Source organism: Ctenopharyngodon idella, chromosome 14 (assembly GCF_019924925.1).
Source record: "Ctenopharyngodon idella isolate HZGC_01 chromosome 14, HZGC01, whole genome shotgun sequence".
Classification (NCBI taxonomy): domain Eukaryota; kingdom Metazoa; phylum Chordata; class Actinopteri; order Cypriniformes; family Xenocyprididae; genus Ctenopharyngodon; species Ctenopharyngodon idella.
In genome coordinates this window covers 15,318,574-15,341,636 of record NC_067233.1, presented here as the reverse complement: position 1 = coordinate 15,341,636, position 23,063 = coordinate 15,318,574, and the positions used below count along the sequence as shown (strand labels likewise).

The 23,063-nt window shown below is 36.9% G+C and overlaps 3 protein-coding genes across 3 annotated transcripts; 2 read left to right on the top strand and 1 right to left on the bottom strand.

Moving 5' to 3' along the window:
• Positions 1 to 171: 171 nt before the first annotated feature.
• bbs7 (Bardet-Biedl syndrome 7) lies at positions 172 to 10,645 on the top strand. The gene is made up of 19 exons (XM_051860863.1): positions 172 to 712; positions 1,382 to 1,447; positions 1,859 to 1,921; positions 2,246 to 2,421; positions 2,545 to 2,731; positions 2,874 to 2,946; positions 3,040 to 3,156; positions 3,369 to 3,499; positions 3,625 to 3,709; positions 4,549 to 4,651; positions 4,780 to 4,972; positions 7,394 to 7,468; positions 7,560 to 7,625; positions 7,745 to 7,884; positions 7,965 to 8,129; positions 9,032 to 9,141; positions 9,424 to 9,527; positions 9,606 to 9,729; positions 9,908 to 10,645. The coding sequence occupies exons 1-19, from the start codon at positions 677 to 679 to the stop codon at positions 10,039 to 10,041; spliced, it is 2,148 nt and encodes a 715-aa protein (XP_051716823.1). The 5' UTR covers positions 172 to 676; the 3' UTR covers positions 10,042 to 10,645.
• Positions 10,646 to 11,140: 495 nt separating this feature from the next.
• ccna2 (cyclin A2) lies at positions 11,141 to 15,004 on the top strand. The gene is made up of 9 exons (XM_051859911.1): positions 11,141 to 11,408; positions 11,525 to 11,767; positions 12,862 to 13,102; positions 13,188 to 13,294; positions 13,409 to 13,632; positions 13,711 to 13,915; positions 14,014 to 14,127; positions 14,331 to 14,464; positions 14,609 to 15,004. The coding sequence occupies exons 2-9, from the start codon at positions 11,555 to 11,557 to the stop codon at positions 14,658 to 14,660; spliced, it is 1,290 nt and encodes a 429-aa protein (XP_051715871.1). The 5' UTR covers positions 11,141 to 11,408; positions 11,525 to 11,554; the 3' UTR covers positions 14,661 to 15,004.
• A 1,434-nt stretch (positions 15,005 to 16,438) lies between these two features.
• Positions 16,439 to 23,056, bottom strand: tmem33 (transmembrane protein 33). Its single transcript, XM_051859912.1, has 8 exons — positions 22,903 to 23,056; positions 22,138 to 22,216; positions 21,920 to 22,014; positions 19,055 to 19,242; positions 18,875 to 18,942; positions 18,643 to 18,776; positions 17,616 to 17,699; positions 16,439 to 17,388 (listed from the first exon to the last, which is right to left on the bottom strand). The coding sequence occupies exons 2-8, from the start codon at positions 22,189 to 22,191 to the stop codon at positions 17,259 to 17,261; spliced, it is 753 nt and encodes a 250-aa protein (XP_051715872.1). The 5' UTR covers positions 22,192 to 22,216; positions 22,903 to 23,056; the 3' UTR covers positions 16,439 to 17,258.
• Between the last annotated feature and the right edge of the window lie 7 nt (positions 23,057 to 23,063).

Genomic DNA, 23,063 nt, shown 5'->3' with positions numbered 1-23,063 from the left:
TCAGGGAAAAAAATGTTCAGAATAAATTGTGTTCAGATGATTTTTGACTTGAATAAAAATAACATATATAAAAAATGAATAAAAATTATATATATATATATATATATATATATATATATATATATACAAATATTTTCTGTGTTTTGAACAAATCTCGTTGCTGTTACCATGGTAACCAGAGATGGTTTGGGTGACTGACAAACATGGCGGCGCTGCAAAGGAAACGTGTTAGCTGCAAACAAAAACAATTTTGCTGCTGTTGTACTTAGTTAGATTATTATTTTTGTCCGCGAATCGAAGCATATTGTTTGGATAAATGTCTACGAATAGGCGGAATGGGGGTTGCTATATATTAACATATTAACGCGACGTGAATCATCTTGTGAAGCGAACAAACTAACACAGCTAACGTTAGCCAGTTCATCTGCAGCAGAATCAGCCACTAACTAACTAATCCGCAGGATAATCCAGTCAGTTGTGACGACTAGGACCACTGTGTTATATGTCTATCGCTCGAAAAGCTCGAAATATATATTTCTGTTTCAAAGTAGCCTCTTTGGGAATGAATTACAGAGAACTACACTGGAACATCTTCAGTTATCAACGATAAACAGAAAACACAGTTAACCTCTCATAATACAGTAGTATCCGTGGGGTGATTCTTCTGACAAACGAGATGGAGTTAAACTTAAACCACGTTGATTATCTCCAGGTAAGATGTCAACATTTCTATATGCAAACAGTTGTAGTAGTGGCCAAAAGTGATGTCCGGAGGGTATATTTTTGTTTTAATGACACTACAAGACACTACAACCATCAAAACATGAGGAAAATATTTTTATATATTTTTAAATATATTTTAAATATGAGGGAAGAACAAAACATTGAACTTGGCTAAGTTGCTTATCTGATGGCAAACTACAGCTACAGGTTTCATTTTACTATGCAAAAAAAAAAAAAAAAAATGCATAGAAAAAACAAAAAGCTCACAGGAAAAAGCATACATTGACTATAATATTATAAGTTATTATTAAAAAATTATGTCTGCACAATCTGTAATTTTTCTTTGCCTTATCACAAATAAAACAATTGACTCCAAGCACAACTATGCAATATGCTTACAAAATCTTTTTACAAATTTTGTATTATTTGAATAAAGGGTGAAGATGATAATTGTCTTTGGCTAGATATCACTTTTGGCATCATCTGCATTGATGACAAATATGCACTTGGTCTTTTATTGGTTTATGTAGAATACACACTTATGAGGCATGTGGATGAGTAGATTATTGATTTTATGAATTTGATATATGGGTGTAAATGTTAGTTTAATTATCAGAATGAAAATGTATTAATGGTTATGCTATCTTTGTTTTCTCAGGTTGGAGTGACATCTCAAAAAACCATGAAACTCCTCCCTACTGTGGGGCGAAAAGCAACTCAGAAGGTATATCTCCATCCCTTTTGAAAGAATATTCCAGGTTTAGTGTAAATTAAACTCATTAGCATTATCTGTTCTCAGTACTAGCATACCTCATATAACACAAATAATATTAATCATACCTCACTTTACATACAATAAATTATATTGTCAGTAATCAGTATTTGCATTGAACAGGTAATATTCTTTTAATAGAAAATTCCATCTTAAAACTGGCTGAAAGTATAGAACAAGGTAGCTGGAGATTAGACTCCACTTGTGAAAGAGCATGCAATGTCCTATTTATTTGAGCATGTGCATGACATTTCCCCTCTACACAAACAAGGATTAAACATTTGTCTATGAGTATCCTGATGGCTTTACAAATAAAGCTGTTGGTGTATCTCATCGTTCTAGTGTGTCATTTTCTCATTTCAGGTGGCTGTTGCAGATCATGATGGTGTTGTGACCTGTTTTGGAATGAAAAAAGGGGAGGCTGTGGTATGTATCAGAAGTGTTTCCTGTTTCAATGTACAGTAGCGATCGAGTGTGGGGGTCAGAAAGATTTTTTTTTTTTTAAAGAAATTAATACTTTAATTCAGCAAGGATGCATCAAAGTGATCAAAAGTGATAGTAAAGAAAAGATTATTTAAAAGATTTCTATTTCAAATGAATGTTCTTTTGAACTTTCTATTTAAAAGAATCCTGAAAAAATAATGTATCATGGTTTCCACAACAATATTAAGCAACACAACTGTTTTCAAAATTGATGATAAATAACTTTTTCAAAGGAAGAATAAATGTGTCTTTTTTTTTTTTTGTCAGCCTGTGTTCAAATCACTCCCAGGACAGAAGATCTCCAGACTTGAGCTTGGAGGGGCGTTAGGTACCCCACAGGAAAAGATCTTTGTGAGCTCTGGCTCTGAAGTGAGGGGATATACAAAAAAGGGCAAACAGTTCCTTACATTTGAGGCCAACCTAACAGAGAGCATCAATGCCATGTGAGATCTTGCTTCTTGTTTTTCAGACTGTCTCGACCGTGCCTATTTCTATGTTAATGATTGGCAGATTTGACATTGTCTTTTTGGATGCATCTCTTCTTGTTTTGCCTTGTTTTCCCACAGGCATGTTTCAGGGGCAGATCTGTTTGTGTGTGCCAGTTACATTTATAACCATTACTGTGACTGCAAGGATCAGGACTACTACCTGTCAGGGGACAAGATCAATGACGTCTTGTGTTTACCTGTGGAGACAGTGGGCCGCATTGTGCCCATCTTGGCCTGCCAGGACAGAGTACTCAGAGTATTGCAGGTAGTCAGACACAACCTCCAGTCTGTCCATATTTGCCACCTTTTATCTGTACTTTGTTACCCAGTCATAATTTTGCAATCGCTGGTGGCCATAATACTCAATACTCAGGTCCATAGTCATTCTACACTTTGTGCTCCAACAGGGATCTGACCTTCAGTACGATGTAGAAGTTCCCGGACCTCCAACTGTTCTAGAACTTCTTAACAGAGATGGAGGTATGTGTTAAAAATATCTTCGTTCATTTTAGTGTGAAAGCGTGTATTGGTTGAGTCCGAGAATTTGATCATGTATAAAATCTTGGTCCTCAGGAAAAGGTGGTGAAGAGGTTCTTTATGGAACAGCTGATGGGAAACTGGGTCTTGTGCGAATAACCAAATCTGGACCAATTACTAGTTGGGAACTGGATAATGAGAAGAAAAAAGGAGGTAGGAAATTAAAAAGTGTAGAAAACTGATTGCTTATTTAAATATTTACTTTAGCTGCACTATTATTTTAAACATTTTAGCTATTTGCTGTGCATTATCAAACCTGTATGCTGTTATTATTTTGGCTGAACTATAATGTCTGTTTTATTCAAAATAAAAGCCAAACTAATTGTACTCATGCTAGTCTGTGCTGCTCTTTTGGTCTTTTCAAGGTGTGCTTTGCATCGATACCTTTGACATTACTGGTGATGGTGTAAAGGACATCCTGGTGGGAAGGGATGACGGGACTGTGGAGGTCTACGGTTTAGATGGTTCAAATGAACCAACACTGCGATTTGAGAATGTGAGTGTCATATAAATCATACTTGAAAAACCATAGTTTTGTTTCTGAACAAGCTAGTAAGACCTTGTCTCAAAATAAATTCTGCCACTCTACAGTTGTGACAGTTGTCTTTCTGTGTTTACAAGGTTTTGTCTGAGAGTGTCACATCAATCCAGGGGGGTTGTGTCGGAAAGGAAACGTATGATGAAGTTCTTACAACAACTTACACAGGTTAGCTTTGACTGTTAGATAAAAGCATCTTACCATGTCTTTTATGAGAACAGTACTGTGTGGATGATGTCAGTGCTTAAAGTGTCCCTATTATGCTATTTTAAAGGTTCCTAAATTTATTTTGGATGTCGCCTACAATAGTTTTATATGCATCCAAGGTCAAAATTAATTTTATTACATTGCAGTATCGCCTTTTTTCTCGCAGTGGATTCGTTAAAGGATTCAGTCTCTCTAAATCTCTCCTTTCCAAGAGGAAACAAAATGCACATTACCATATCTGCATTTCAGCTCCAGAGGCTCAGAACTTGTGTACACAGTTATACAAACAGATGGATGGCATCGGTTGTACTCTATCAATTTGAGCCCAAGTCCTCATGCTTTGGTTGTGCATGCAAAATGAATTTGCTTTCGCAATGCAGAAAACAACTCTGTTTTATGTGCTGTGAGAGCAAATCCACTTTGCATCTCGACATGTTGATAATACAAACCAAGCTCTTCCAACTGCAGTATTTGAGGATGGGTCAGAGTAGACATTGTTCACAGGCAGCCAATGAAGGCCATAGGTTGGCATTAAGCAAATTTGTTACAAACCTACGCAGTTTGTGCAGGAAATAAGACTGGAATTAACTCGTTTTTTTCTTTTGGGAGACAATAACTCAATTTATCGTGCACTTTGATCTTTGAAACTTCGCATTTTACATGCACAAACAGCTACACACTACATAAAAAGTAATATCTGAAAAAGCATAAGAGGGGCACTTTAAAATTGTATAGTTTATCATTCACCTGTGCTGTCTGAGAGCTCATAAGCTATCTGTGGTCATGTGGCTGGTTTCCAGGGTGGGTGTCAGGTCTCACCACAGAGCCTCAGCAGATGGTAGCAGGCCCGGGGGATGAGATCAAGATGAGCCGGGAGACCCAGGGCAAGGTGGCCGCGCTCCGGTACATCCAGCTGTTTCTCATCATGATGATTAGTTTAAAACAGTAAAAATCTGCTTACTAAACTGGTATAGATTTTAAAACGCTTTCAACACTTTCTGACTTGCCTAGTTTTCTTGTGCATGCTTTAGGGCTGAGTTGGAGCAGTTGCAGTTGAAAGTATTGCAGGGGAGAGAAAAATACCAGCAGAGCTCTCAGTCAAGCACGGCTGTGTCCGCTGTGCCAGTCTTTAGCATCAATGACAAGTTCACATTGTGCCAGGATGATGCCAGCTACAGCCTCACACTAGAGGTGCAGACCGCCATTGACAACCTGCTGCTACAGGTAAGAGCAATACACTGAATCATCCTGCTTTTCTAAAGTTTGGGGTTGGTAAGAATTAGTTGTTGTTTTTTTTGAACATAAGAAGTCTCTAATGTTCACCAAGGCTGCATTTATTTGATCAAAAACATAAAGCAGTAATATTGTGAAATATTATAATGCTAAAACACCTGCAATTTTAATATATTTTAAAATGTAATTTATTTCTGGGATAACAGAGTCAAACTTTTCAGCAGCCATTTCTCCAGTCTTCAGTGTCACATGATCCTTCAGAAATCATTCTTATATGCTTATTTTGTGTTTAAGAAATATTTATTTTTATTAATTATTCAGCATTCTTAAAGAACAGCATTTTTTAAATTTTTAAAGGTTTTTTTTTTTTTGTCACTTTTGATCAATTTAATGCATCCTTGCTGAATAAAAGTATTAATTTCTTTCAGGAAAAAAAAATCTAACTCCATGTTATTATTTGCTTAAAGGTGCACTTGATTGATTTACTAGAAAATATAGTCTATGGCATGTAAACATAAACAGAATGTTATTCTATGGGTCTTGCTATATAGTATATTTTAGCATGCCTGGATTACTGCATCAGCATTCAGAACAGCACTATCCATTTTTAATTAAAGATGTATTTTAAAAGGTTAGTTTACCCAGAAATGAAATTTCTGTCATTAATTACTCACCCTCATGTTGTTCCAAACCCGTAAGACCTTCGTTCATCTTCAGAACACAAATTAAGATATTTTGATGAAATCCGAGAGGTTTTTTATCTCCCATAAAAAGCAAAGAAATTACCACGTTCAAGGTCCAGAGAAGTAGTAAAAACATCGTTAAAATAGTCAACGTGACTACAGCGGTTCAACCTTAGTGGTGTTAAGCATTGAGAATACTTTTTGTGCACAAAAACAAAACAAGAAAGCACCGTAGAGCTTCCGTGTTTATGTCCAAACGCCGGCTCAGTATTGGCCGACGCTGTTCATGTGAGCACCAGGACGCATAGTGTGATGCTGATGCAGGAGCCGGCCAATATTCAATCGGCATTCTGACGTAGAACACGGAAGCTCTGCATTGCGTTCACTGCGTCAACTGCATAGCAGACTGACAGGGAAGAGGAAAAATGGTTGAATAAAGTCGTTATTTTTGTTTTGTTTTTGTGCACAAAAGTATTCTCATTGCTTCATAACACAAAGGTTGAACCACTGTAGTCACATGGACTATTATAACAATGTCTTTACTACTTTTCTGGACCTTGAATGTGGTAATTTCATTGCTTTTTATGGGAGATAAAAAAACCTCTCGAATTTCATCAAAAATATCTTAATTTGTGTTCTGAAGATGAACAAAGGTCTTGTGGGTTTGGAACGACATGAGGGTGAGTAATTAATGACAGAAAATTCATTTTTGGGTGAACTAACCCTTTAATCATAGTTCTTCTGTGTAGGGTTGCACCAGCCGTTCGTAAGTTCTGTCTTAAATTGGAACGTAAAGTCCACACTAGTGGCTTAGAAACTACTAGCTAGTTTGTAACTAACTCTGTACTTTATTCGGTTGCACCATTTGTTCTTAAGGCAGAACGTAGCTAGTAGCTCGTAAGGTCTCCGTAAAGTAATGCGTAGTCGCATAATATGACGTTTACCCTCAGTGATCCTTCCAATACATGAGCAGAAGTTGTTGAAATTCCGTGAATTTCAGTTTATCCATCATTCTGACTTATTTTGCCTCACGTAGCTAACAGTACAAATAAGTTTCCATTAAATATAATAGCATACTACTTAATCATGAATGTTTTTATATGTAAATAACATTCAGAAACTGTATTTGAAATGAAATTAATAAGGATCAATAAATAAATACTGATACAAAAAAACATAAGAAATGACATTTATTGATTATTATGACTGATTTTATTTGAAATGCACAACACGGAGTGATGGGAACGATGCACACAGCGGCGTGCTGTTTAGGACGGGTTCGTGTTGAAGAGTGGCTAACAAAGTAATCTTTTCACGTAATGTTCTCTTTCTTAAAATGTAAGAGAGTATAAATGTCAGCAGCATCATATATGTGTAAAGAATGAAGTCTGTCAGGTAAAACAAGAGCTTATTGATGCAGTTCAGTCAGTCTGCTATTTTATTCCAGCCGTTACTCCTGATAGGAGGCCTCCGTAAACATTTAGTGTATACGTAGAGTTACACTTCAACTAAGTTTAATGTTGCAACACAAAAATATTTAGTAGTGCGTAAGTTGTAACTTTGTGCCCATTTACGTCAAAACTAGGCTATGTTGTAACTTACGCACCTCTGGTGCATCCGGCCCCTGATCTTCACTAATTCAGCATCATTTTTACATATGTTGTAATTTCAGCATTGTGAGACTGATGTTTCCTTACATTCACTTACATGTGTTTTTGTACTCTAACAGAGTGATGTTCCAATTGACCTGCTGGATGTTGATAAGAATTCAGCAGTGGTCAGTTTCAGTGAATGTGATTCAGAGGTAATCCTATGCGCCACATCATTAAGCTTACTTAATGATCACATCACATGTGTTTGCTAAATTGTCTTTGTTTGTTCATCAAACCCCACAGTCAAACGGGAACTTCCTCCTTGCCACCTACAGGTGCCAAGCAAATACCACTAGGCTGGAATTGAAGGTGTCTATTTCATTGTGTCTTTCTGTTTGGATTGTTTCCCAATATAATAACATATATTGTATTTTGTTTAAATTGCAAGGTAGGCAGCGTTTGAGCATTTGTCCTGATTTTTCTCTAAGGTGAGGTCTATAGAGGGTCAGTATGGCACCCTTCAGGCTTATGTGACACCAAGGCTTCAGCCCAAAACCTGCCAAGTGCGACAGTACCAGATCAAACCGCTTTCCCTCCACCAGAGGACACACTCAATCGACCAAGAGCGGTGAGCTTAGAGACACACTCCTGTTTCCTTGCATTTATCCTGCCAAATGAACTTTAACATGATTCTCCCTTTATCGCTAGGCCTGTGAACACCTTGAGACTGACAGGACAGTTCAGTTTTGCAGAGATCCATTCCTGGGTTGTGTTCTGTCTGCCTGAGGTCCCAGAGAAAACCCCGGCAGGAGACAGCATCACCTTCTACTTTCAGAACACTTTCTTGGGAACACAGCTAGAAGCCACCTATTGGTGAGGCCAACCAATTCAATATTCAAATACATCTTTATGAAATGTGTCCACCAATAAATATTATCTCTCTTTGTTTGCATATGTTTGTGTTTAAAAAGGGCTAATTATGCTTTGTCATTAGCTATGTTTCCAACCTAAGCTGCGAATTTAACCTATGCGCAAAACTGGAATATTGCATAACACTGTTTTCATCCCATGCGTTCAAAAGAACAAAATTGCCACTTTTCATGGAAACTAGTGAAAAATATCTGTAATAAAAATAAAAGTCGCCTCTACTGGGTATAGTACAGCACTGTGGCTCTTTTGTCATACTTCATAAATGACTAGTGCACAGATGAAGCACAATAAACGCTGTCATGTTATCTTGCATTCGAAGGTGAATGCCTGGTGTTTGTGAACGCAATCGTGTGAGACAGTTCTGGGAGGTAATTATACCCATCCGTTTTGATGACAGACTTTAGCTCAGCCATTTCAGAACAACCAAGCCAACATTTAATATGCTGTGCAATGAAATGAGTCCACTGGTTAGTCCAGTTATCCAATCTCATCCTCTGTTGAGGCAAAGTCATGTGAGTTTTTTGTTGCGCATCAAGGAATTTATGTGGTAAAATCTTCTTATCGGATAAAAAAAAAAATTGAGCACATATGTTTTTTATGTGCATTTTTATTAATGCAAATTTATGCGCATGTTGGCAGTTCTATCCAGGATTATTTTGTTATGCAATATCCCCAAATTCGCATTAAAATAGGTGGATGGAAACATAGCTATTGTCGATTTCAAATATATCTATTTTTGCCAGTTGCAGTTGGACAAAGAATCTACTTGATGATTGCATTATTAAAGGAAGTGTTGTGATCAAACATTATAATAGTTTTTGGTTCCTTATTTCAATGGATTCCAGTAAAGGTGAAGGAAACTTCAAATCAGACAACATTTCTACCATATCAATACTGAAGGATGTTTTGTCCAAAGAGGCCACTAAGCGAAAAATCAATCTGAATATATCCTACGGTGAGTTCACAAACTGATCTATTAACTGATGGATGTAGTCTGTTAAATGAGACCCTCCCTTTGGCAAAATCCGATCACAAGTGGTCAGTGGAGATGCATTTGTGATTTATAATAATACCATCTGTCTTGGCTGACCACTTGTGATTGGTTTACCTGAGATGAATTTTAATACCAGGCCCGTAGATTTTTTTAAAATTTATTTAAATTACTGTAATGCCAATTCTTCATGCAACAAATATGAGTAATAATAAGTGCTTGCTGTGTTGGTTATGTTGGTTTCAGAAGTGAATGAAGACTCTGTGAGCCATACTCTTCGAATGATTCATCCCAAGCTAGAGTATCAGCTGATTTTGGCCAAAAAAGTTCAGCTTATTGATGCTTTAAAGGTAAAACATTAAAAAGACAAACAAAAAAAATGTGCCAAAACACCAAGCCTACTAAGTGTGTGTGTGGGTTGTATGCAGGAGCTGCAGGTGCATGAGGGGAATGCAGATTTTCTGATTCCAGAGTATCGCAGTATACTAGATGAATCTGCCCAGCTCTTAGAAGAATATAAGAAACAGCCTGCTCACTTAGAAAGATTGTATGGTAAGTAAACTCAGATGAGCACGGAAGACTGTATTTTACAAAATATAATTTTAAATCTGTATTTTAGATTATTCACATGTTTTTTAATACACAAGCCATGTATATTCCGATGCAGTCTTTGCAAATGAAATGATGACACATCAATGGGTAACAAACTATTTTGTGTGTTTTTTTACAGGTATGATCACTGATCTTTTCATTGACAAGTTTAAATTTAAAGGACAAAATGTCAAAACAAAGGTTTCACAGCTGCTTGCAATTTTGAACAACTATGAACTCGAGTCGTTGATGGAATTTTTCAGTGAAGCTTAATGAAATGTAAAATTCAGTCACTTTTAAGGAATGTGTTTTGTGAATTTAGTTTTTACAATAAATATTTGGTATACTATAGGGATCAAGCAGATTGTACCAGTACAGATTCAAATTAAAATGTTCAATGTAATAACCATAAAAACTATGTGTGACTGCAGGTATTTCATATATTTTTAGAATACTCATTCATTGTCTAGATTCATTTCTACAGAAATAAAAAAAAATGTATGAAAAATGTCTTTTTCTTATTCAGTAGTGTCTGCCTTATGTGTTTGATCTATTTTTTAAGGTTTGAGCTTTTAGTGAATCCTGATATAATGTATGATGTGGAGATTTTTGTTGTGTTTAATGGTAATGAAATAATTTGGAAAAAACTTGGAAAGCAGCGCAGAGCTTCCGTGTTTATGTCCAAATGCCGGCTGAGTATTGGCCGACGCTGTTTATGTGAGCAAGATCAAGTCTTGGATTTACACAAGCAAGAAGTCAGTTAACTTTGAACAGAAAGTTTCTAAATTAATTATAATTCTCAAATACTTACCGAATTGGTAATGAGCAATTTTGACGATTTAATGACCTTTTACGATTCCCGATATTCTAGAGTTGTATAACTATATATGTTCTCTGAACCACAAAACCTTTACCTTTAAATAAAGGCACTTTTATTAATTATGCTTTTTTTGAGGCACCTTTATGTTATATATAATAACATACACCTTTTTGTTACAATTTTATAGATAATTCTTTATTATTTTAAGTAGTTAAAGACAGAAAAGTTCCCCAAATTGAAGAATTACCCCAATATTATATTGTCTTATATTATACTAATACTCTTATATTGTAATTCCTGAGTTTGTATATTATGTATAAAAAAAAAATCCAATGACTCTTGTATAAACGTGCCATCGTGATCATCATTATCACGTTATTATGATTATTATCATTATTGTTATCCTCAAACCGTTTAAAAATTTCTTTGAGCCAATGACAGCGACTCTTAACGGTTTGCGTAATAAAAGCGGAAATGCAGTTTGAACTTTACGGGCTCCCGTATAATCAATGACGTTTGGGCTTGCTGCGTTCTGATTGGCCCGTTTCAATAGTCGCGGGCTACTTGAACTGCGACAGCCACAATATCAAACCAGGCAGCTGCAAAAACTAACAAGGCGCTGTTTTACTTCATAGAAACACCTTTTGTGAGCTGTCCGAGGCGTGTAGCGGGGTTTTGCACACCGGCATGGCGCGGTTTCTGTAGGATAGGACTGTTGCATGATTTATTTTTGAATCTCAGTTTTGTAAAACGCGCCTGGCAACTGTTAATATTGTGTTTTTGTCCGGATTTCAACAGCTCACTTCTGCCACTTCCCCTGGTTAGTGTGCTTATCCATGTTTATTCGATGTTCACGTGCGTGTGTTGTTTGATCAAACGTGTTAACACCATCAGAATCTGTTTTTAAGTGCTTTCAAACATCGATTCATCTTACAGGGCGTCTTAAGTTGATCTACTGCTGGAAGGATGTCATCTGTCGGCCAAACACAAGGAAGCGCGGTTCATGATTCAGGGGCAGATATTCATAACCAGGAAAACATGCTTTCAAGACTACGCGGCGCATCAAAGAATCGGATTGAAAACCGGGAAAATGTCAATCCTAAGCCAGGCAACAGGACTGTTCTGGGCGCCCTGGAGAACAATCAGCGCAGACAACCCGTTCTGCGCGGTGCTAAACAGGTTAGAGCATGCATGGCACATGACTATAAAGTGTGCTCTCTTAAGTCTGACTTCATCAGTCTTCGTATAATATACATGAAGATATAGTTTATAATCAGTGTTATGCTTTAAAGAGAGTTACTATCTGTATTATTGATTAGATTAGCCAGTAATACTGCTCGCAATGCTTTGTCCCTGTGAATCGTGAAATATATGTAGGCTAAAATATAACTTATATATAAAGTCTCGTTCCTTTTGTTTTCCCTTTTGGGTCAAACGGCATTTATGGCGCCACAAGTTAAAATGAAATGCAGTTAAATGCCCCAGCTTATTCCCTCCCAATGCGCAGACCGCCATTTTACAAACCCATTCACTACTTCCATAGTAAACCGGGTTGTTTAAAGGCACCGTTCACAAAAAGTGACCCTTTTACGATTCCGATTCTAGAATTGTATGACTAGTGTATATGTTCTCTGAACCACAAAAGGGGTTCTGCTGAATGTTTGACTTAGGCTGTCATTCTGCCTAACATCTCGTGTTTCCACAAGGATTGTAGTTTTGGTAAGCTGTCTCAAGTACTGCAACAGGTGCATGTCCAACCCATTAATTATGGTTTGGGGTCAAATTGTATGTGTATATATTAAAATCATACTATGAAAACCAAGAGGTTTAAACAGTTAGTGGTGAACAATACTCATGTTCTCATGTTTATTTTGGTAGTGTTTGATTGTAACACATCAACTCCCAGTGAAATTAATATGCACAAACCAATAACTTGTCGTCTTCACTGCAGTAAGTTTCTTCTGTAAGTGCCCTCTGAAGAGTTGAGAAACCAACAAAAGCAGGTTTTTTTTGTTTGTTTGTTTTTTGTTCTCTGTGCGGCTATTATAATAGAAACGTTGTATGCACACTTTGCTGTCATTTTCATGACCCTGAATAAGTTTAATAAAAATAAAAAAAAATAATAATTTAACCACTATTTCCGACAACCCAAATTGAAATGGGTCAAATTGACATTACATAATATGAAAGGCTACTGCAAACTGGCATACAATTGCCTGTGTAGTTTATAACGCTCTTTTTACCAGCAATCTAATCCAATTTTCTTTTTTCAGGTCTCTGGGCCCCAAATAATTGCATGCAAATCTGAAGAACATGGCAGGAGCTTTGGAGAGAAGCCGTCCACCAGGCCACCTGCTTTTCAGATTCATGTAGATGAGCCTGATGGTGCGTGCTCTAACAAACTGTCTACCCAAAGAGCAACCATGGATTGCTCCCCACTCACACTAAATCCCACCGTAACCCGCCTAAGGCAGCCCCTCGCCACTATCGAACTGCCAATGGAAGCCAGTTTTGGTAAGATATACAATTTCTCTTTCAGTGCCCATCTTGTCTCATTGCTCTATATAAAACCTGTAAAACCTTTGTTTATTTAATAAAGATTCCCCTATGGATATGTCAGTAATTGATGGTGAGGAGAGGCCCACAAATGTCAATGAAGTCTCAGATTATGCCACAGAAATACACACGCATTTGCGGGAAATGGAGGTGAGGAAATGAATAGACTGAATGTGATATTACTTTCTGAATTGAGCTCTTCTGGGCAATGGGTTAATGTGTTATGAATCATTAAAATGTTTGCTTGTGCTTCCTGTCATGCAGGTCAAGTCAAAACCAAAAGCAGGTTACATGAAGAAACAGCCTGACATCACAAACAGCATGCGTGCCATCCTAGTGGACTGGTTGGTGGAAGTGGGAGAGGAGTACAAGCTGCAGAACGAGACCCTCTACCTGGCTGTGAACTACATTGATCGCTTTCTGTCTTCCATGTCTGTCCTGAGAGGGAAACTACAGCTGGTGGGCACAGCTGCTATGCTTTTGGCTTCGTAAGTATCTTTACCTTGAAGCCTCAGACTCCCCACACACACCCTTCTCCATGCTCACTTCTCCCTGTTTGACTGTAGGAAGTTTGAGGAGATCTACCCCCCAGAGGTGGCAGAATTTGTTTACATCACTGATGACACCTACACAAAGAAACAAGTGTTGAGAATGGAGCATCTGGTGTTGACCGTTCTCTCGTTTGATCTTGCTGCTCCAACGATCAATCAGTTCCTCACCCAGTATTTCTTGCACCAGCCTGTGAGCAGCAAAGTGGAAAGCTTATCAATGGTGAGACCGTTTCCTGGAATTTCGTTGCGTGGAGTTTCCCAGTTATCACCTAAAATTGTTTTGACACTTTTTTTTTTTTTTTTTTTTCCCCAATCCAGTTTCTCGGTGAGCTGAGTTTGATAGATTGTGACCCCTTCCTGAAGTACCTCCCATCTCAAACGGCTGCTGCAGCTTTCATTTTGGCCAACCACACACTTGCAGGTGGATCATGGGTAAGGTTGCATAAACAATTCTGAATGTTCATAAAGTATGAACATTCTTAAACTAGACTGCTGGAGCCAGTTGTATAAACAGCCTGTGTTAAGACTGTTTTAAGAACTAGTATGACCAGCTAGCATTTAGCCAAGGGTAGTCCGTCTTCTGTTGTCAAACTAGACCAATCTGCATTATAACTTCCCTCAACTTTCTCTTTCAGTCGAAGGCACTTGTTGAGATGACTGGCTACACTTTGGAGGACCTTATGCCGTGCATTCAGGATCTACATCAGACCTACCTCGGTGCTGCTCAGCACTCACAGCAGGCTGTTAGGGAGAAATACAAGGGCTCAAAGTAAGTTTACTTAACCTGCATGCCCAGTGGCGGTGTGTTAGATGAAGTCTTGGAAGGTTTTTTTTTTTTGTTGTTGTGTGGTGGGGTTTTTTTTTTTTTTTTTTTTTTTTTTTAAATTAAACTTCTGTCTTTCTCTCCCCCCAGGTACCATGAAGTCTCTCTCATTGAGCCTCCAGAGAAGCTGATGCTGAACTAACCACCCCATTAACCTTGTGTTCATTGGTTCCATACCTCCTTGGGAATTGTGCACACTTTTGATGCTTTATTTCCGTATCTCCAATAACTGAAGCCATAGCCTCAATTTTGGAGGAATGGTGAGATTTTAGTGATATGTACATTTTTATTAGCAGTCCTTAAGGATTGTGCCTTTTTTATGCTTGATTCGACCAGTTATTTGTACATTAGGTAATCAAGCATTTTTCTAATATTTCAGTGTTTGTATTCTATTTTTATGAGACTCCAGCAGTGCACTTTATCCTTTTTACACTGTTAAAGTGACCTTCCCCTTTTACATCGTAATAAAAGTGCTGCTGGTCTTTATGCTTTGTCTTGTTTCTGTTAATCACTTTTGCTTGAGTTGGTGGTGGGGTCCCCCTTAAGTTTTAGACAAGGTTGAGGGGGGGGTCTCATGGACTGTAGTGTTCTATGATAGAACTTTTTTTTTTTTAAACCCTGTTTAACTTACCAACATGAAGTGCTTGTTAATGTTAAGGCCCAAAAAGCAATTATCAAGTAATACATTTATTGGAGTATCTGTTCACATGATATAAAAATACAGCTCTTTGTTGTTAATGTTAGCTTAGGTCCATTAAATATGAAGAGATACAACTACTGATTTTAATATTACTAAATATTGAAGTTAGCATTAAGCTTAAATATTGCATAGAATGAAATGCTGTTAAAGAGAGGTTCTGTTAACATTAACTTACTGTGAAGTGCTGAAGAGCTCTGAATGTTGGGAGAAATCTAGTACACAATATATTCTATAGAGGCTGTGCTGCATTGTCATGACTGAAGTGCAGCGTTGGTTACAATAGACAGTTTAAAATGTAACCACATTAAAATGGTTTTATAATGTACTTCATCCTGGTAATACATTACAAAAATGGGTGAATGCTCTGTGATTGCCTAATTTGACATTTCTCAGTGCCATCTATATCTTTTGGAAAGTCATAATTATTCTTTTGCTGGAAATGGGAATGCAGAAATTATATGCTTTGGTCTCAATACAGCATGACCTTGTTTTGTTGCTTTTAGTTACCAACTAATTTTTTTTTAGTTCATTACATGGCAATGACATGTATAGTCCTTGACAGCATGTTGCTGTATTTGAACATTGCTCAACTGTTCCATTATCTTGGAATGCAACAACAGCTCTATTCATAAAATCATGAAGCAAAAACTTCAAATAGTTCTGCATATGCAAATTCTGCAGACCTGCTTAATCCTTTATCCCAGAGGAAACATCTCAACCACAAACCTTTCCAGCATTTGTAATCCTACTTATGAACTACATTAAATCTTAATGTTAAAATATAGATCACAATATATTGTCCAGTATTATTGTAACCATATTGGCTGAACAGTAACACTTAAGGTACAGCAGAAACCATCAGTTATCCTTGAACGATCTAATGGTTTTTCTACTACTCTTGGTATTTTAAATGATCAGTTACACATCAGCTTTAAAGGTGATGATACACAGGGCAACTTTTTGAGCAATGTTGCCAAGCTAAGTTGCTTGGTCATGTTCCCTGGTCACGTTCCCCTTGAGAATGGGCAACAAATTTCAATCTGAAGTATCCAGATAGAAATTTGTTGCCCATTCTAAATGGGAAAGTGACCAAGATCACTCGGCAACATTGCTCAAAAAGTTGCCCTGTGTATCATCACCTTAAGTCTCAAGCAAGCTATTGCTTACAATACATTGTTCAGTAACTGTAACTGTTTCAAAGACTGAAATTAAACCATAAATGTTATTTACAATTTAATATTAGATCATAGATTTTATTCTTCTGCACAGACCATAGTTATAAACAGAGGCAATAAATATAGAGACAACATGCCTTGAACAAGCAAATAATCGACAAATTCTCAAATGCAGTTACAACTTGCCCTGACAATAAATAGCATTGAAGGCAAAGAACAGTTAAGTATAGGGCTCTCTATGTGATAGATGAGAAACACAGGATATCTGATGACACCTTAGTCACCTGTTCACATGAAAAAGGCATCCTGAAGTAACATCAAACTTAATGTTCATGTGGCATTTAGATCATTGTCAACATTTGGGAAATGCTTGGGGGCAAGGTACACTAAGATTTTCATAGTAATCCATTACAATTAAAAAAAATCTTAGCAAGAACATAAAAATGGAATCAAACTGAAGTAAAGACGATAACAGCTGAAATTCGATTTCCCAGTGTTGTGTGAACTCATTAGAAAGACTAGCTATTAAAAGCTATATCTATTTACCCTAGCATTTAAGATTCAATATCTCAAGAGCTTCTCTCTACCCCCCAAAAATCAATATAAAAGCTCTAATGAACAAACCAATTGTACCCCTTTAAAAGACAACGGTGCACAGAGATGCATCTTCTGGCTGATTTGTTTTTTTTTTTTGGATTCAGTCTGTCAGATTGAGAGTCTCTCCAAACATAGCAAACGCCTCAGTGCAAAGGAGGACATCAATCTCTGAGCGATCAGACTTGGCCATCTTGCTTGTAAGTCAATCTTAAAACTGTCCCAATCTGTGAACTGTGTGTAGTGGTGAGTGAATGTTCAAAGAGAGCAGTTAAACACCGGTGGGTGCAAGGCGGCTAATGAAAGCAATGCTGTTGAGGCACATCCTCCTGAAGAAGGCAGGGCAGCTGGGCTTCATCACAAAATGCTCCAGTAAAATCCTCAGCTCGGTGAACAGAGTCCTGACAGGACAAAACACAAATCAAACACTGATATATATTTAAAAAATTAAAATAAATACTGTATTTAAACTTCTGATTAAATAGTTTATCTTAGATTAACTAACTGGCTTTACATATTAAATTTATCATGGAAATGAGAACAATATACATTACCCCTTATTTTGGGTAAAGTGTGCACGTGTACAAATAACACTATTCAGTGTGTACATAAGATACAAGATTCTTACCTGCAGTATGGGTTGCGTCTTGAGGTATAACGCAGAGTGAGAAACCGATAGTAGATGAAGGGCTGAAGCAAGCTGCCCTGGCCACTGTGAACCACAAACCAAAAATCTTTTTACATGAAGCACAGCTTGGATTTAATCAATATTTTTATCAGTACCAAACCACTATTTTTTTCTGTTTTTTTTTTTTTACCTAATAAAGCCTACGGCATCATATTTGAGACAAATACTGTTGTACACAATCTACTACATGCCTTCTATTGTCTGATTTGTAGTTTATACCTTTTTTTTTTAATCAGGTAAATGTCATTTTAGTATAATTCTACTCCGACCTTGAGGTTGTGGTACGCTTTTTGCTGTAAAATCTTTACTGGTTTTTATCAAGTAAATGTAAGAATAACTCTTATATTGTTAGGTTTATTTGATTATACATGCGTAATATTTTAGAAAAATCATGTTTAAAAGTGAGTATCAAATATGATTATCAGGCTTTTGAGGAACATTTATTTTACATCCTTCAATCAACATCATTATTGTATTGTATTGCATTGCATTACATTACATGTTTTGCCCCCACAATAAAAACTACAGAGCTTTGATCATAAAACTACTCATTTATATATCATCTTACTAAGACATAATTGGGAGATACATTGAGTGACAACTGATATATTAATATGCAAGTAATCTGTTATATACTGTTTTAGATATCATTGATTTAAAGTACAGGCTATCAGAATTTCATCTTTTTGGCCATAAAAATGCACCAGATTACATATTTTTGCACAGTTTGGGCCTCAGAATAAAACTGAGGTGTTTTTTTTCCCCATCTCTCTAATATGAGCTTTATATTCACAGTATATCATACTGTCTGAGTCATAAAAGCTTGATGTATCAAATGTGATCATCGGCAAAAAAATATGCAAAAAAGATTTTGTATAAAGGTTCAATAAACTGTACCATTTAAAAGAAAAATTAGATTTTCTGACTATTGTTTTATGTCAGGCTTTACAGGGTTAAGAAAACTCACCTGAAGAGCATGAAGACTGTGGCTGGCATCAAGAAGATCTCATTGCAAGCAATAAACTTTAGGATGTTCTGCTGATTGGCTGTGAGCTTGTTCAGAAAGTTCCTCACAAACATAAGGCTGTTTGGGCCCACAGACTGAGGACAGATGACAGACAAAATAAAATTTATGATGGAATTATGAAAAAAAAAACGCAACTCAGACAGCTACGCTAATGAGAAGGGCAGAAACTTACATCAAGGACTTTTTTACTATAGGTGGTGGCGTGGAGAAGTGAGAAGAGGAACACAGGAAATATGCTCACTGACAAAACAAGTCAAGGCTGCATGAAGACAAAATGATGCCATAACACAAATAAAAGAAGATAGTTTCCCTTAAAATATTTCTAGAGGAAGGGGTCTTCGAGAAAGGATACTTGTGATAGGGTAGGAGTTGACTAGGATGAGGGAGTAGAGGAGATAGTGGCAGCTGTCCTCCTGTAAGGCCTGAGCCAGGAAGGCTCTGCTCAGCTGAAAGTGAGGAAGTCTCTGGTGGAGACGCAGAGCGCTGGTCAAGGCGTTTGCCAGCAATGCCCTCTGATAGAAGTTAGCAGCTGCTTGGGGCCTAGACAGAGAAAAAGCAATTATTCTTCTCCCAATCATTTACTTCCTTTTTAAATGAGTGAGCGTGGATGTGTACTTATTACCCTAAATAGTCCCCATCATAATAATGTGTGCAATTATTTGCAATTGATTTTTGAATTCGATTTTGGCTTCCAACGATTATGAAAACAAGATAATTGAGGTAAAACGATTATTGTGCCACTGCTGTGTTCCATTCAACTTTCTTTCCTCCTTAATAGCTAGTGGTTCAACGGATCACAAAACTCACGGTTCGGATCATATCACGGATTGAGAATTTTATGTCACGGATTGGATCATTTTTCAGATCAGCATGAAAAAAAAAAATGGAATTGGGGGGGTGGGGAGTAACTTTGCATTTATCACTTAAAGCCCACTTTAAGTACTCCGATACCACAGCAGAAACTAACTAACTAACTAATAAAGTTAAAACATTATTAAAGGCAAGTTAACACTGTAAAAAGAACAAATACTGTACACTAATTACAAGAATAGATAAATACAACAAAGTTAAAAATAAAGTAGCTATAAGGTCGTAGTATTCATTTTGGGTACAGAAATGTAATAGTTAAACAACACTATGTTCACTGTAGAAATTTAATATTGATTCATCTTTGTTAAAGCTGTGTTTTGTTGTTTGATTAACATGACAGACAACAGCAAATATAGGTTGCTATCTCTTTAAGAGCAAGACCCCATGCACGCACAGATCTGATAATGATACACATCCGATTTCTTTCTCAACTCGTTCACTTAAGACATAACCGAATGTGTTTACGAGAGTACTTGCCGAGAGGGGTATTTTGACTGACATAATGCATGTACGTATCCATCCAAGTGCTTTGGGGACGTGAAAGATGAATCAATTCAAGTTTGCTCGCTATCTAAAACACGCCTCTCTGTGTGTGCGTGCCTTGGGTATGTGCGTCTGTACGCATAGATAACGTGGCGTGCGATACCGAATTAAATCCTGTTTTGCCTCTTCTAGCACTGGAATGCTTTTAAATCTATTTAATGTGTAAACTAGCAAGACAAAACACGAGCAAATGATAACATTTTACTCTATTACGGTGAAACTTGCACTTGATCCGCAAATCACATGCGTGCCGAACTATGGGGCATGGTCCGTATGGATCACGGATCAACAACGATCCGTTTAACCCCTACTAATAGCCTAAACTTCACATCAGCCAAATAAACGAGTGTTGTAAAATGCAGTCTACTGTTGCTAAACTGCAGGATGTGTTTGACTTTAAACAGTGTTATTAAAAGCGCATTAAGCTGCAAAAGAGACACTGTTCCCTAGGCGGCTTTCTGTGCGTGCGCTCCGAGTCGAACGTGGATAAGCATATGGGCTTCAGATACGCAGCTAAACGCGTACACACAAAAAAAAAAATCTCAAAATGTCATTTTGGAGAGTATTCACATAATCACAGTGGGTTATGTCTTAAGTAAACGTACACAGTTGAGAAAGAAAACTTGTGTGTAACAGTATATTGGATCCGCGCAGCTGCTCTTAAAATGACAGCAGCCTAATATATTCATAGTGCCGTCTGTGTCATTAATGATAATCAAACAACAAATGACAAATGAAAATAAGGGTTGCACGATTTATCACAATTAAACTGCTCGCAATTTGGCAAAGGCTGCGATTATTTTATGCGCAGCTTGTCAGAGCTGTATGGCTCTGTGATCAGTAGTTGCTTATACATGACTAGTAAACACACGACTGCCTTATTTTGAGTAAGAAGCCACATCATCTCACAGAAGGATGCTCAACTGTCATTATGAACAGAGTTGAGTAAAAACGTGTTATTAAATGTTGTCTTTTGTTGGACAAGATGTTAATAAATGCTTCTGATGTCTGGAAAGATGTTTGACGTGTGTTGCTTTTTCAAATCTACATTATAAGTGACTCAAACTCGCAGTGCCTTCAGATGGATTAGCATTTGGAGCCATAGTTCATTGACAAGCTGAGCAAAAAAAAAAAAAAAAAATACATAAAAATAATCGCAGCCTTTGCGATTTTATAAATCGCCCAAAGAATCACGTTTAAACGTGATTTCAATGTTATTTTTCTTATCGTGCGATTAATAGTGCAGCCCTAAAGGAAAATCACTCATAGATCTTGACTGAATAACTTAAGTAGCTTAAATAATAATTAAGCTATATTTAATGTGTACAGTAAGACTATGCAGTGTTATCTTACATTTGATTATTCAATTTTCTGTTGTAAGCTATTACTTATCTGAATACCACTGTTAGTACATCTTCCTAAAGAACTTAAAGCACTGTTTATTTAATATGTATTTTCATTCTGTTGTAGCCATTTGTCCACTTTGTTTGTAATTAGTTTTTGTTGTTATTGTAATGCTGACTGTTTACTTGTTTTATGTAACTGACTTACATTAGTTATCCTAGTATTAGTTTTTGCTTAAGTATTGATAATTGTGACATTTCACTGATATTTAAAATTACTCATATAGTGAAATAAGACTCATGATCATATTTCCTACCAATAATCATGTTAAATGATCATGATTTCAATACTGACCAAAAATAATCACGATTTGTGTGCAGCTTTGTGTGAGTCCACAAGGTTGTTGTTTTTTTTTTTTAATGAAGCTTGTGAAAGTGCCTTGTAAAGGAACATGACTCACCCAAGCAAGGGCAGAATGAACATGATGGAGCAGTAGACAGTGAACAGCCGTGACAGCCACATAGCCGTTTCCAGCTTATTACTCAAGAGGAATTGCTGTAACACATTAATGTGTTCATGAGTCAAGATTATAAATTAAATTCTCAAATAAAGCAATTAAAAAGGCACTGAATAATTAAAAAAAAAAAAAAAAAAAAGACATAAAAAATTGGTACTTACCACAGGTCCAGCCTGAGGGGGAGGAGGTGGACTCCTTTGCTCTGTGTCTGCCATCTTTCAAATATTAGAAGGCTCGATTCTTGAGAAAAATAACATAATAAGCTTGCATGCAAAAGTTTAAATAATACACTTTACATAATCATGCACTCAGGTTGCTTATTAACTCTTAGGATGAAGGAAGAGACAATGACTTGAGTTAATCTTTCTAAACCCTGAAACAGTTCTTAAGCAGTTACTCTTTGTGTAGTTTGCCAGGTGTGGGGGTGGGCAAAGACACAAGCACATTAGCTCTTACAAGCTCGATGCTTATTAATTATGCTTATTTAAACATGAAACTTTCTAAGGGCAAATTGTTGAAAAAAAATATTTGTATTGTTTAACATCGAGGCACTACCACAAAACAATAAGAAATACTTCCATAATGTCGATGCAAAGCAGAACTACACTTGTCAATGTAACTGCTGACAGTCATCACATCTAAAAAATTACAGATTTGTGAATATTACTGTGCACTTGTCAAACATCGCCAGTTTTTTAAATAGATAAATACATCTGAAGTCTGGTCTATTAGGTAGTTATAAAGCAGCCAATTAATTTCAGCTGAAATATGTTGGAAAAATCTAGAACATTACCCTGAGGAGCTAACAATGTAGCCGAGAAGCTAACTCTTCACACTGCCCCTGACTTCAACCACTGACAGCGCGCAACTTATGCGCATTTTTACATATACTGCCATAAAATACCATAGATAAAATGTATCAATACCTGTGATATATCGTTGATTATCAGTTTTTGTGAGAAAGTCGCCTTTATTTTCACCGCTCGGGGCGCACGCGCTTCTCTCTGGAATAATGCACGAGAGGTTGGTCAGCTGAGCCGACCTCGCGACCTCTGTAGATTACCGAAATCTCGCGATGTTGCGGTAA